The sequence below is a fragment of the Cetorhinus maximus genome, chromosome 16, assembly GCF_964194155.1.
Source record: "Cetorhinus maximus chromosome 16, sCetMax3.hap1.1, whole genome shotgun sequence".
NCBI lineage: Eukaryota > Metazoa > Chordata > Chondrichthyes > Lamniformes > Cetorhinidae > Cetorhinus > Cetorhinus maximus.
In genome coordinates, this window is record NC_135894.1 from 16,809,543 (window position 1) to 16,825,470 (window position 15,928).

General features: G+C 45.9%; 1 protein-coding gene across 1 annotated transcript; it reads left to right on the forward strand.

The window, feature by feature from the left end:
• Positions 1–14,286: 14,286 nt before the first annotated feature.
• LOC144692037 (claudin-25-like) lies at positions 14,287–14,963 on the forward strand. The gene has a single exon (XM_078560594.1). The coding sequence runs from the start codon at positions 14,319–14,321 to the stop codon at positions 14,961–14,963; it is 645 nt and encodes a 214-aa protein (XP_078416720.1). The 5' UTR covers positions 14,287–14,318.
• The last annotated feature ends 965 nt before the right edge of the window (positions 14,964–15,928 follow it).

Genomic DNA, 15,928 nt, shown 5'->3' on the forward strand with positions numbered 1-15,928 from the left:
AACATGACCTCCCTACTTTTGTAATCTGTGCCTCGATTGATAAAGGCAAGTGTCCCATATGCCTTTCTCACCACTCCACTAACATGTCCCTCTGCCTTCAGAGATCTATGGACACACACGCCAAGGTTCCTTTGTTCCTCAAAACTTCCCAATGCCATGCCATTCATTGAATACTTCCCTGTCAGATTCCTCCTTCCAAAGTTTATCATCTTACACTTTTCAGGGTTAAATTCCATCTGCCACTTATCTGCCCATTTGACCATCCCATCATCCCATCTATATCTTCCTGTAGCCCAAGACACTCAACCTCACTGTTAACCACCCGACCAATCTTTGTATCATCCGCAAACTTACTAATTAAAACCTACCCCCCACAAAATCATCTATGTCGTTTATATAAATGATGAATAATAGGGGACCCAGCACAGATCCCTGTGGTACGCCACTGGACCCTGGCTTCTAGTCACTAAAGCAGCCTTCTGTCATCACCCTCTGTCTCCTACAACTTAGCCAATTTTGAATCCACCTTATCAAATTACCCTGTATCCCATGTGCATTTGCCTTCTTTATAAGTCTCCCATGTGGGACCTTGTCAAAGGCTTTGCTGAAATCCATATAAACTATATCAACTACACTATCCTCTTCTACACACCTGGTCACCTCCTCAAAAAATTCAGTCAAATTTGTTAGGCATGACCTCCCTCTGACAAAGCCATGCTGACTATCCCTGATCAAACCTTGCCTCTCCAAGTGGAGATAGATTCTCTCCTTCAGAATTTTCTCCAATAGTTTCCTTACCACTGATGTGAGACTCGCTGGTCTGTAGTTCCCTGGCTTATCTCTACAACCCTTCTTAAATAGCGGAACCACATTAGCTGTTCTCCAGTCCTCTGGCACCTCCCCCGTGGCCAGAGAGGAATTAACAATTTAGGTCAGAGCCCCTGCGATCTCCTTCCTTGCCTCCCTCAGCAGTCTGGGACACAAATCATCCAGATCTGGAGATCTGTCCACTTTTAAGCATGCCAACACCTCCAATACCTTGTCACTCCCTATATTAATTTTCTCAAGAACCTCACAGTCTCTCTCCCAGAGTTCCATACCTTCATTCTCATTCTCTTGGGTGAAGATGGATGTGGAGTATTCGTTCAACACTCTACCGACGTCCTCTGGCTCCACCCATAGATTTCCCCCTTGGTCCCTAATGGGCCCTACTCTTTCCCTGGTTATCGTCTTCCCATTGATATATTTATAGAATATCTTGGGATTTTCCCTACTTTTACTAGCCAGAGCTTTCTCATATCCCCTCTTTGCTCTCCTAATTGCTTTCTTAAGCTCCACCCTGCACTTTCTGTACTCCACTAATGCCTCCGCTGATTTGCTTCCCTTGTACCTGCTAAAAGCCTCTCTTTTCCTTCTCATCGAAATCTGAATATCTCCGGTCATCCATGGTTCTCTGGGCTTGTTACTCCTTCCAATCACCCTAGAGGGAACATGTTGAGCCTGCACTCTCCCTATTTCCTTTCCGAATGCCCCCACTAATCTTCTGTAGATTTCCCCACAAGTAGCTGTTCCCTGTCTACCTTGGCCAGAACCTGCCTTATTTTACTAAAATCCGCTCCTCCCCCCTCAATTCAAAACATTTTTTTGCAACTTGTTTATTTCTTTGTCCATAACAAGCTTAAATTGTATCATGTTGTAGTCGCTATCACTAAAATGCTCCCCCACCACCACCTCAGCCACCTGTCCGGCTTCATTCCCCAGAATTAGGTCCAGCACTGTGCCGTCCCTTGTTGGACCCTCTACATATTGACCTAAAAAGTTCTCCTGTACACATTTCAAGAAATCCACTCCATCCAAGCCCTTAACACTATGTCTATCCCAATTAATGCTGGGAAAGTTTATTCTTTATTCTTTTCAAATTTTCTAAAGGGCTTGAAATTAAAAGAATACAAACAAATCAATACAAATATGATTTTTAAAATGAATTATCAATGTTTATTGTTCATGCATATTCACATAAAACTGGTAAGATGCCTGTGTTGCTTAATAAAGCCACTATTGTTTCAAACACACATTAATAGTTTTATGGATGGTTGAAAATCTTTCTAGATAATTAAAAACTGGTGTGTTTCCCCGATTAAAGTATTTTCAGACAATTAAGGTCCAATTTTCAAAATTGAACATGTAAATTTAAGAAGGTCAGCATTTCTAGAAGGTGAGGTGAATGCTGAACTACATCAAATCTGCAGCACAGAAACAGGCCACTTAGCCCAACTGGTTGATGCTGATAGTTATACCTTTTCCCACCCTGCCCTACACTCCCTCTTCCATTACATGTACATTGAACTGTCTGCTTCAACCCCTCCATGTGGCAGTGAGTTCCAGATCCTCCACTGTGCATAAGGAATTCTTCCTCAATTCTTTCTCTTGTAGCTATCTCATATTTATGCCCTCTTGTTCTGGACTTACCCACAAGTTGATTAAAAAGTTGCATAGGTCTATGTAAACTTGCTTAAAGATAAATGGAGAACTTAAACAGAAAGAAGCGACTGTTTGCACAGTGCTGAGACATTGAGAGTTGGACAATGATATATGGTCATCTTGATATCAACCATGTGGCTCAAGCTGCAACTGTTTTATACTATCAATGACAGCATTGGAGAACAACCTCTGCTTCTTTACACTCTCAGTCTTTTACCTTTCCCTCTGGCTACAATTAACTATCTTAATTCCTGGCATCATCCATTCATTCTCCAGCCTTGTGTGTTCACCTGGTCCCAAGTGACCTGGTGCATGGTAAATGATCTAAGGTTGCATTTCCAGCTATCCAATGGTTGGTAGCCATATGGAGAATTTGACCTTGAGGTCCATTTCATCCTTAGTGGTCTGGAAGGTTGGAGGGACAAGGTAGCCTTACGCACAATACCAAAAAGGCAGTAGATCTAGTGGATCTTTACGTTGCTCATTCACTTAAGTGGAATCGCTCTATGGCTCACCCCCACCAAAGGCAATTAGGGATGAACGATAAATGCTGGCCTAGCCAGCAGCACCCACATCCTGTGAAAGAATAAGAAAAAATGACATATAATGTTTTCCCATATTAAGGAGCATGGATAAAGAAATACCATAATTTAACCTGAATGCCAGAACCCGCCCTGTCTCATTTTGCTTCTTTCTACTGAAACCGTGTCCATTTACAAAGTTTCTACCTCCACAGATGCTGCCAGACCTGCTGAGCTTTTCCTGCATTCTTTAGTTGTAATTCCATTTAATTGTTCTCCTGTTCATGATAGTGTTGTGGTTATATTACTGGATCAGCCACTCAGAGGCCTAGAAGAGTTAATCCAAAGAGCATGAGTTCAAATCCAACCTCAGCTGTTTGAGAATTTGAATTCAGTTTTTAAAAATTTGGAACTTAAAAGCTGATATCAGTAAAAGTGGCCATGAAACATTTGAAATGTCAGCAGAAGTACAACTGGTTCACGAATGATCTTTAGGGAGGGAAACCTGTTGTCCTTACTGCAGCCCCACAACAACGTGGTTGCCCTCTGAAGTGGCCACTCAACTGGACCAAGATCACACTATCTTCTCAAGATTAAGTAGGCATGGACAATAAATGCCAGTGATGCCCACATTCTGAGAATTATTTTTTAAGATTTGAAAATTAAAGAACATATACAAATACACGTTAAAAATGGAAAGCACGGAAACACTAGAATGTCATGTGCTTTTGACATGCTGGCTTTTTGACTGGAGATTTGATCGGATGGGTTGACTCAGATTTCAATTCCCACGCTGTCAGATTAATCTGTAAAAGAGAGCTCAGAGCTGTAATTAAAGGCAATTTGAGCACAGTAGCACAGTTTTGAAGTTTCACATTTTGCTCGAGTTTTTTAAGTATTGCAAGGCACACCCAGTTTAAGGATGTGCAGTAAAATTTGCACTTCAGCACAATGAGGCAACAGCTCGAGTCATTAATACTGATTTGCATTTATTTGAGTGAGCCTCTGACTCAGTGGTAGCATTCCTGTCTTTGAGTCAGAAGCAATTGGGTTCAGACACTGCTCCAGGTGGTTTCAGAGAGTGGAGACCACAACTTTAGTTCTGAATGATGAGTTGACATGCAATGGGATTCTGGTGAATGTGTGGTTACCCCTTCCCCTTCCACGGGTGGCTACCGAAGCCTGTAAAACCCTCCCACTGCATAGGACTAATCATCCTATCTACTGACATAAAGATGATTACAGACATGGAAGGAGCATTCAGGTTGCAGCCTGTCAGGCTGTTAGTCATCCCGTGAATAGTCTCTGTAATTTCAAGGCAAAACTGCGAAGATACATAAAAAAACTGGGTGCATTCAAGCCCACTGCATCTTCAATAATTGATTCGATTTGTTCTTTGCAGCTTGCACTCTCAAACTCCAGTGCAAAAAGTGAACAGGTGCCAAACTTACCCAATTTATACACCAAACTCCAGTAATGGTTTAAGCCAATTTATTCAAATTGTTACTGACGGATGATAAAATCCTGCACGGCACTAAAAATCAGCAAAAACATAGATGCCTAATGCCAAGTTAAAACACAACTGTGCTCCACAAGTAAAGGATTATACCCAAAGGTGATAGAACCTATAGATGTAATCGACTGATAGCCTGTGCTTATGAGAGTCAATCCTACCAATTTGCAAATTTACCATTTTACACCAGCAAATGTATTTATTTATGTAAAAATCCATTGAAAGCTCAGAAGGAGGGTCTACGTGCATAGATCAGTTTTTATTTTTGGAAGTTAAAAATCCATGACGAATACAAGGTAAAATTTGACGAAGGGGCATGCTTGTGCATTGCTATTAGCTTCCCCAGTTTACCATACTGGAAGACAGCAGCATTGAGGTGAGGTGAAAAGCTAGCAGGGTTATGCTGAGTTCCAAAAGCAGCCTGTCTGCTTCTACCTCAGGTAGGTCACCTCTGGTGGAATATCTCCTTCACCTAATATCAGTTGACTTTGTTAATGGATGATGAATCATAGGTTTACTCACAGTTTCTCAGTAGGCATTACATACTTTCTAAACTCGCCTTACAGTGCTAAACCAGCATCTTAAAGTTTAACATAACCTCTGTGCTCCTGTACTCTATGCCCTTATTAATAAAGCCAAGGATACTATATGCACTGTGGGTGTACCTACACCACAGGGACTGGAGCAGCTCAAGAAGGCAGCTCACCACCACCACCTCAAAGGTAATTAGGGATGGGCAATAAATCCTGGCCTAGCCAGCGACACCCACATCCCATGAAAGAATTTTTAAAATGGATGATTAAGCACTCTTTCAACCTGTCCTGCCACCCTCAACGACTTACGCACATATACACTCACGTCCCTCTGCTCTTGGAATAATCAGGAAATGGGAACCTCCATGGGGTGACATTAATGCCCAGTCCTCTGAGCTGTACCCAGGCTGAGCAAGACTTCAAGTCAGGAGCAAAATCTCCACAAACACGCTGCAGCTTAGGCCTAGGCCCAGAGATGAACCAGTGAAGGCCACTGTGATTTTTTACAAAAAACACACTCTGAACTACTTCCATGTCATTAATTGCCGCGGCTGTGATCCCACCATAACTCCACTGAAAGTACCTGTGCAGGCGACCAATTCCGAGCCCAGTTACGGTGGGAGGTCAAGGGAGTCACCACAGAAATTCTCAATGTGACAGTCCATATTTGATTACATCAAAGGACTCACAGTTACACCTATTGGAAGTGAACTTCAATGAAAGTTCAACAAAAAATCTAATTTATGGAATTTTTGTCAGAGTTACCACAGCGGAGAGGGAGCAGCATCAAGGAAGTTCCCCTCATTAGTCTCTATAAAGCTAGAAAGCTTTCAGTTATGATACTATGTCTATTCTGAGGCCACGATACAATCATGTCCTCACTACAACAACCACCTCATCATTACAGGCCAAGAAAAACATGCTTTCAAACAGCACAGAGACAGAGGCCGGAATCGTCCGCTCCCATTGGTAGCAGGCATCGTGGCGGGTGGGGTGGAGAATTTGGTGGGAGGGGCAGAAATTGGTTTCACACTGGTGTGAAATCACAGTGGGATCATCCGATGGTATTTGTTATGGTGGATCGCGAATCCCGCTGGAGGCCGGCGTGAAGCTGATTTGCATCCCGCTAATGGGCTGCAAAGTAAGGCCTGACTGGAATTCGTCCCCCCCCCCCACCACATCAGCCCAGAACACGTCTGGCCAGGTGTGGCATGCAGACGTTGGAGCTTACCGTTAGGGTCTTGCTATTGGACCCTAGAGGAACACGTGCATCGCACACTGGCTGGATCCTCATGCACTTGGCTCCATCACAAAGTAGTTCTCGGAAGGCGGGAGGTCTCCACGCGGCAGATTCAACTTCACTGAGTCTTTGGAACTTCACAGACTTCGCCATAGGCTCACACCATCTTCCATGGTTTCCGTTCATGCTTTGGGCTGGCTTTGGAACTTCGTGGATTCGCCATGGACCCTGGTGCAGATGATTGGCAAAGTGCGGTGGTGGAGAGAAAGGTCTAGGGTGTGAGTGGGAGAGGAAGGTATACTGGGAATGGGGAGGAGTGAGGTTGGAAGGGAGGGACAAAGGTGTCAGTGGGATGTGAGGTTGGGAGGGGAAGAGAGAGTGTCCTGGGAGAGGATGGAGTATGGGGCAAGGAGGGTGTAATGGGGGAGAATGCTGTAAGTGGTAAGGTAGGTGTGAGGCGGGAGGAAGGTGTAAGGGAGGGAATTTGGAGGAGGAGAAGGTGTCCAGGGGGGAGGAGCAGGTTCAGAGTGGGGGGGCGGGGGAAGGTGTCCAGCAGGGGAGGGAGTTCGGAGGGGGAAGGGTGTCCGGGAGGAGGAGGGAGTTTGGGGGGAGGAAAGTGTCTGGTGAGGGGTGGAAGTAAGGGTGGAGGAAGGAGTAAGGGGGGTTGGGTGGAATGTCCAGGTGAATGTGGAGAGGTCTGTGGAGTCAATGACTGCTTCCTGGGGAGCGAACTCAGGGGGGTTGTAGTAGGAGTGAATGGTGAGTGAGAGAGGGGCTGAGGAGCCGGTAGGGTGGGAGGGTGAGGGTGCGTTGGTAGCGGTAGAAGAGGCAGAGAGGGTAATCGGTAGGGGCTCAGAGGCAAACACAGACCCTGGGGGTGGCAAGGAGGATGTTGGAGAGGTCAACATGGATGGGGGTGGGATTTTCAGGAGGATAGAGAATGTGCATCACCTGGACATCCTGAAATGACAAGGTTTCAGGCTGTAGAGTGATGGTGGGGAGGTGGAAGGTGATGCCAGGGGGTAGATTGTGATGGGGGAAGGACAAGGGTGACTGGTGGAGGGGAAAGGGCAGGGGAGCTAATCAAAATCTTAAAGACTACCAAGCTGTGCAAATCGAACGTGAGCGGAGCCTCGTGTTGGACGGGCACGGGTGCTGCATGGGAGTGGGATCAGTGGGTGGATGGAGATGCCGGTCAGCTCAGATGGACGACACCTGAAAGAGAACCCCAGCAGGCAGCAGTGAAAATGCTCAGGAAAGTGAGATCGGTGTGATGGAGGAAAGCTCCGTGTGTGTGGGAGAGGCTCACATGAGGCTCCAAAAGGCCCTGCCACACTCACACACACACACACTCACACTTCTCCCTCCAGAATCACTCATGGTCTGTCTGTGTGCAGCTGAACTGCTAGTGTTGGGGGTGGGGGTGGTGGTGCGTAGGGGGGAGGACTCACAAAGCCTGTAAATGAAGCTGAAAGACACCATTACAATGAGAGTGAATATATATATTCAGATTATAAAGTGACAAAATGTGTTCACCCGTGCAACCACTTGTGATCAGAATTTCTTAACATTTCTACGGTGCTGCCCTGACATCCGCAGCAGGAGTGGAGACAGCCTGTACAATGTTTGGCCCTGTTACCTCTGATGACTTCGGCGTGCGTCCTCTGGAGAGCTGAGGGGCCCTGGCTTGCTTTTGCTGTCCTCCTGTGGACCAGCTGCTCCCTCTGCAGTGACAGAGGATGAGGTTGAGGGGGTCACAGGCAAAGGGGACTCAGAGGGAGCGGACAACCTCTGAGATTCCTGAGTGGATGACCCAGGGGTGTCCAGCTGCCGCTCCTCCTATCTTTGGATACCTGACTCCTTGAGGGGAAGGAGCACCTGGAAGGACATCGAGGTGCCCAATTTCCCCCTCACATTCCCACTGCAGGAACTCAGCCATGGCTAACATGATGGAGTGCATATCTGCATTCGTCTCCGGCTTTTGCTGGACCAGGGTCTCTATGATGTCCACCATCCTTGCCATGGAGACCTCCATGTGCGCACATGTGGGCACCATTTCATCAGAGAGCAGGCGGACGCACTGCTCCAACTCGCGTGCCACTCTGTTGAGGCCTTCTAGCAGCTCTGAGTAACGTTCTCCCATCTTCTGCTGACTCTCCATGATGAGTTGGAAGGCCGAATCCAGAGTCATCTGACTCGGGCCTCACAGATGCCTCTTCTCCAGCAGTCCTCCGAGTGCTGGGGAGCTCGGCTGAACCTGCCCCCTCCTGCTGCGGACACGTGTCCGTGCGGTGACCACCAGATTGTGAATCTGAGCCTGCTCTAGATCTTGTTCCCACCGAGGTGTGTGTCTCTGCGCTGGTGGAGGGTGTGGGTAAACGCTGTGATGGGTCTTCCAGGCTGCTTATTTCCAGCTCTTCAATGGAGGAGGTGTCCTCTTGGCTGGAGGTGAGGACATGGATGGAGCTGAGGGACTGACTGGCTGAGGGTGTTGGTCGCTTGGCAGAGCTCCCAGTGAACCAAAGTAGAGATAATTAGTGCATGGCAGCAGAGTCAAAAGCAGGAGAGAGAGCACTCACAGTCACATTGAGGGATGATGTGGTGCAGGATCCTCACGTGGGTGTTCACCGCTGACCTCACCGTCACCGCAGGCGGGGTCCACGTCCTCACCAGTCAGCGCGATGGCACACTCCTCAAAGAGAGAGAGGGGCCTAATGTTGGCCAGTCCACCCCCAGTCTGGGACCTCTCCCTGCTGATGTGAGCCAGTTTCTCCTGCAGGAAAACAGATGAGAGAGTGTGAGCAGGACACATGGCACTGAGTGGAATGTTTGTGTGGTGAGTGGAGCCATGGACAGGATGAGGACACGAGCTCCAGGGGGTATGAGCCTGATGGAGATGTGAGGGTGTGTGTGAGAGTTAGTGGTGTTGTCACTTGAGGTGTGAGATCCCTGTGGATGTGTGATGGGTTTGTGAGTGTGTGAGTTGATGAGGTGGTTGACCTACCCTGGCGGAATGGATGAGACCATTCATCCTCTTCCTGTACTGGATGGCTGACCTCCTCTGCGCTCCGAGGGCACTGACCACTGCTGCCACCACCTCCCAGACCGGATTGCTGATTCTGCTGGACTTCCTGTGGCCAGAGGGGGTGTATAGGGCATCGCAGTGGCCTTCCACTGTGTCCAGGAGGTGCCCCACAGAGGCGTCACTAAATTAGGGGGCTGCCATCACCTTTGCTTTCGGGGCCATCTGTTGCCTGAAGCAGTCCTGGTCTGTAGATGTGAAGTAGGCTGTGCTCTGGTGCGCTTTAAATATGGCGCCCGGAGTGAGGAAATGCTGAGGTCACAGCGTAGCGGGTAAATCCGAGACACCCACCTGTCAGTGATCCAGTGTATTTCCTGTGAATGCATTATTAATGAGGCGCTGGGAAGGGGACGATATGGTGTGAAAACCATTGCGGCCGACAGGTAAAACGTCTATTCTCACGCCCACTACCACACTTAGTGAGAATGTGGGGCGATTCTGCCCATAATTGCTAGACAAAAAAAGGCCAAGGTCCACTGAGTTCACTTTATATTGTTGGGTGTTACAGCAACAATGGAGTCCTTGATTAATTATGGTTTTCAATCTCCATCAATTAGTCTACAATAGACCTAGACATGTGCTGAGGGAAGCTCCCAGTGGTAGAAAGCTTTATGATGAGAGTGGTACTTTCCTCCACAGGCTACAGTTCACAAGGGAGTTTCTATTACAATCTATAAAGTAGCATATAATCAGGCATTTGGCAGTGGCTGCTACTCTGAACGAAGAAAGAACAAAGCCATTTCTGACAAGTGTTTTCAAGGTCCTTGCTGCTTGTTAAAAGATGCATTTATTCATAAAGCAAAACAAATGTTTCTATCTAAAGCCAGCATTTCACTGAGTATGGCACCAACCCCTGGCAAAGCTGAAGTCAATAGGGATTAGGGGGAATGCATTCTACTGGCTGGGGTCATGCCTAGCACAAAGAAAGATAGTTGTGGTTGATGGAGGCCCAGGAAATTGCTGCAGGAGTTGTTCAATAACGTGTCCTAGGCCCTATTATCTGCAGTTGTCCATCACTGACCCTCCATCCATCGTAAAGTCAAAAGTGGGGATGCTCACTGATTGTACAGTATTCAGTTCCATTCACAATTCATTAAATACTGAAGCAGTCATGTCCACATGCAGCAAGACCTGGACAATATCCAGACTTGAGCTGATGAATGGCAGGTAACATGCACACCATTCAATCACCGGGCAATGACCATCTCCAACAAGTGAGAGAATCTAACCATCTCTCCTTGACATTCAATGACATTACCATCACTGACTTCACCACTATCAACATCCTGGAGTTTGCCATTGATCAGGAACTCAACTAGACCAGCCATGTAAAGTGTTAATCTTAAATAAAGCCAAGTATGTAGGTATGAGGCTAAGGCAGACTGAGAAATTTTATTAAAATGAGGGTAGATAGGCAATGGTGAACATTTAAAGAAATATTTTATAATTCTCAACAAGTATACATTCCATTGAGAAACAATGGGAAAAGTAATCTATCCATGGCTAATTAAAGTTATGGATATATTAGATTAAAGGAAGAGTCTTATAATATCACCAAGAAGAGCAGTACAAGCCTGAGGACTGGGAGAATTTTTGAAACCATCAAAGGATGACCAAAAATAATGATAAAGGAGGAGAAAATAGACCATGAAAATAAACTAGCAAGAACTATACAAACAGATTGTAAGAGTTTCTATAACTGTATAAAAAGGAAGAGAGTAGCAAAAGTAAACATCAGTCCCTTAGGGGCTAAGACAGAACAAACTATAATGGGACTAAGGAAATGGCAGAGACATTAAATAAATATTTTGCATCAGTCTTCACAGAAATAGACACAAAAACATATCTGAAGTAGTGAGGAACTAAGGGTCTAGTGAGAGCGAATAATTTAAAGCAATTAATAAAAGTAAATTAATAGGAAAATAAATCTAAAAGCCAACATATCTCCAGGACCTAATGGTCTACATCCTAGGATTCTAAAAGAGATAGCTGCAGAGATAGTGGATGCACTGGTTATGATTTTCTAAAATTCCCTAGATTCTAGAATGGTCCCAGTGGGTTAGGAGTTAGCAAACATAACACTGCTATTTAAGAAAGGAGGGAGAGAGAAAACAGGGAACTGCAGGCAGTCAGCCTGACATCAGTCATTGAGAAAGTGCTGGAATCTATTATCAAGGAAGTGATAACAGGACACTTACTAAATCATACTAAGATTAGGCAGAGTCAGCACGGTTTTGAGAAAGGGAAATCATGTTTGGCAAATCTATTATAGTTTTTTGAGGATGTAACTAGCTAGGAGTAGATACAGAGGAAGCAGTGGACATGTTAAGTTTGGATTTTCAAAGGATTCTCAATAAGTTGCCACATGAAAGGTTGTTGCACAAGATAAAGGCTCATGGGTCTGGCGGTTATATATTAACAGATAAAAGGAACAGAAAACAGAGTAAGAATAAATGCGACGTTCTCTACCCCAGAGAGCAGTGGGTGCTCAGTTTTCTAGTTTATTTAAGGCTGAGAAAGATAGATTGTTGAACTCTAAGGAAATCAAGGGTGGGGCATGGGCAGGAAAGTGAAGTTGCGGTCAAAGGTCAGCCATGGTCTTGCTGAGTGCTGGAGCAGGCTCGAGGGACCGATTGGTCTACTCCTGCGCTGATTTCTTATGGCCTTAGAACAACTCAGTGCATGATGGGGCTTCCCCGATCTTAAGTACCTCACCACATTAAGGAGAAGGTCCTGGAGCTCCTGGGGGATACTCAACTCTTGCTGTGTAAGATGGGGAAGTTGGCAACATCTTACTGCCACCAGGTTACTAACCAAGTGCCCACACCATCATCCAACCCTCTCCTTAACCCCCAGGGGCTGATGCTCACCCATTCTTAGCTTTGACCCTCCATGCCTGTTGATCCACCATAGCAACAGGTCTTTACTCTGAATGCAACAGTAGCACAAAGTCCAGGAAGATCGCAGCTGCTCCACCATTGGCTCTCAGTCCAACACATGCAAATTAGGTCACTGGGACTTCAGTGGGCAGGTCGCAAGGAGATTCAAAAGTGCGAAGGAACTTGAGGAAAAGTTTTAATGTTTAAAAAAAGGGCAGAAGCAAATTCCTGTGCGATGTATACGTGCACAATGTACTGAATATGCCAAGCAAACCCAGTCCCCTTCCGCGTCTTCCTGTTAAATCCATCTCCACATCCCAGACTCTTACCCCTCATATGTCAAAGTTCCTTCCTGCTAGAACAGTCTAATGTTCAAACAATTTGTTCTGAATGCTTTTGGTTTAATAAAGATTTTCCCCCTTCCTTTGCTTTTGGTGCCTGTCTGTTGGTGAATACTGGATCTAACTGATTGTCCCTGAGATATTGGAGTCCAGCTGCTGGTCCATTGGTTAACATCCAACTTTTAAAAAATCAACATTCAGTAAGATCATTACTTCTCGGACTCCCCCTTCCAATCTCCTATCCAATTAAAATGGCTTCCAGTAAGAATCCCATGATTCCCAGCCTCTGTCGAGGCAGCCATCTTTTTAAATTGTTTCCTTTTACTAATCAGCATGGCTACAGATAAAGAAAACACTTGCATTTATATAGCTCCTTACGCATCCCCAGCCTCAGGATGTCCCAAAATGCTTTACAGCCAATGAAGTACTTTTGATGTGTAGTCACACAGTGATGTAGGAAACAGGGTAGCCAATTTGTGCACAGCCATCTCCCACAAGCAGCAATGAAATAAGTGACCAGATCATCTGTTTCGGATTGTGTGTCAGTCCCTATGAATTATAATATAAATATAGGACAGCACACCACAAAGAATTTCTCTGCTCTTCTTCAAATAATGCCATGGGATCGTTTATGTCCCACTTGAGATGTTAGATGGGACCTGGGTGCAACATCTCACCCCAAAGACGGCAGCTCTGACAGTGCAGAACTGTTTCAGTACCACACTGAAGTCTAGCCTGGATTATGGACACTAGTGCAGGAATGTGGCTTGAACCCCAAAACCTTCTGACTCAGAGGTGAGGGAGTACACATGCATTAAGCTGCAAAGGAGCTGGGGAAGCAAACCAGTTGGAATTTTAAAATCACAGTCCAAAATGTCAGGGTCATGTTGACCAATACCAGCTTTTCAAAAGAAAACGGAATTCAAATGCTCATTGTGGAATTTGAACTAACCTTCTCTGGATTACTTGTCTAGTTGCGTAACTACTTTGATAATGTACCCTTCGGGTCACTATCACAGCTGTAAAGTATGGAAATGATTCCTCTCTGCACCTTAGGGATGTTTCGGCCCATTGTCCCAGCTGTATTTCTACTGTGTCTATCTGACTGCCTCTGGGAGCTCTGTATGTGCAATGTTGAATTCCACATTGGGTAACTTCCAACTCAGCTGTCGAGGGAGCCCAGAAAAATATACTTCGTAACATCAAACAACTTTACATTTTCGGGCTTTACATCAGCTATACATAGAAGCTGACGTTAGTGCAAATCTATGACAAACCAATAGAACAGGTTAAAAGAACAGGAACACTGTACAATGGTATGTTCTCATAAGCCAATTAACATTTTCCCTCACAGTTCCCAATGTTGGAAAATTTCACAACTGCACAAACCTTGAGTTGTCATTTAATTAGTGTCCCTCATTAATCTTCGGCAGTTACTCCAAGCAAACATGTTATTTGAAAACCAACATCTTTTGTTCCTTCCAGACTTTCAGCTTCGGGGGCTGCAGATAAGAGCTTCACATAGAAATACAGTCAAGAAAAGAAGAGCAAATGTCAAGAGGCTGCAGTGACTTCACCCAATTTGCTTTGGCTGGTGCTTCAGAGGAACTGTCTCCTAATAAGAAAGGGCTGACATGCACATTTATTGAACCATATGTCACACAAGCCAGGTTCTCAGGTGCTGCCCTCGATGGTGACAGACCTTCAGGAAGACACAGGGTCAGCAAGATGAGGTCGAGACTTTGCATATATCAATGTGCGGCTTTTTCTCTATCGCTTCTTGGATGGGTATGCTGCTTGGTAGCGACAATGCTACCTCAGTGGCTGATCAAGAACTCTGACTTGGTAGAGACTGAGACATTCTCCATTGGCATTTGGGAAACCTGTGTTGCTCAGGACGATGGTCCAGTCCAGTGCAAGAGGTACACTAGTCTCCTCGGCTTGCCGGAGGACATTCAAATGACTCAGATTCTCATGTGCGTGTCCATTGCACTTGGCCTGCTGGGCTTGCTGTCCTCCCTCTCTGGATCGGCCTCCGTCACCTGCTTCAGTGACAATGAGACTAGCAAGGGGAGGCTAGCAGTCAGTGGGGGAGTGTTCTTCCTGCTAGCAGGAGCCACGACCCTCGCCCCTGTGTCCTACATGGCCCACTTGACAGTGGTCAACTTCTGGGATACTGCTATCCCCATGTTTGTCCCACGTTGGGAGTTTGGCCCAGCTTTGTTTGTCGGTTGGGTTGGTGGCTTCCTTCTCCTGTCCGGGGGTCTTTTGCTAATCACTTCACAGTGTTGCTTCCAAAAACCCAAGGGCAGCATCCAGCTGAAGTCACCAACTGTGAGGAGAGCCTCATGGTACAAAACAGAGTATGTCTGATTAGAGTCATAGAGTCATAGAGGTCTACAGCACAGAAAAAAGGCCCTTCGGCCCATCGAGTATGCGCCAGTCAAACAAGTACCTAACTATTCTAATCCCATTTTCCAGCACTAGGCCCATAGCCTTGTATGCCATAGCATCGCAAGTGCACATCCAAATACTTCTTCAATGTTATGAGGGTTTCTGCCTCTTTCAGGCAGTGAATTCCAGATTCCCACCACCCTCTGGGTGAAAAAATTCTTCCTCACATCCCCTCTAAACCTCCTGCCCCTTACCTTAAATCTATGCCCCCTGGTTATTGATCCCTCCACCAAGGGGAAAAGTTCCTTCCTGTCTACCCTATCTATGCCCCTCATAATTTTATACATCTCAATCATGTCCCCCCTCAATCTCCTCTGCTCCAGGGAAAATAACCCCAGTCTGTCCAATCTCTCCTCATAACTAAAACTCTCCAGCCCAGGCAACATCCTGGTAAATCTCCTCTTCACTCTCTCTAGTGCAATCACATCCTTCCTATAATGCGGATTCCAGAACTGCACTCAATACTCTAGCTGTGGCCTAACCAGCGTTTTATACAGTTCCAGCATAACCTCCCTGCTCTTATATTCTATGCCTTGGCTAATAAAGGCAAGTATCCCATATGCCTTCTTAACCATCTTATCTACCTGTCCCGCCACCTTAAGGGACCAGTGGACGTGCACACCAAGGTCCCTCTGATCCTCGGTACTTCCCAGGGTCTTACCATTCATCGTGTATTCCCGTGCCTTGTTTATCCTGCCCCAGTGCATCACCTCACACTTATCCAGATTAAATTCCATTTACCACTGTTCAGCCCATCTGACCAGCCCGTCTATACCCTACTGTAATCTAAGGCTATCTTCCTCACTATTTACCACCCCACCAATTTTCATGTCATCCGTGAACTTACTGATCAACCCTCCTACATTCAAGTCTAAATCGTTTAT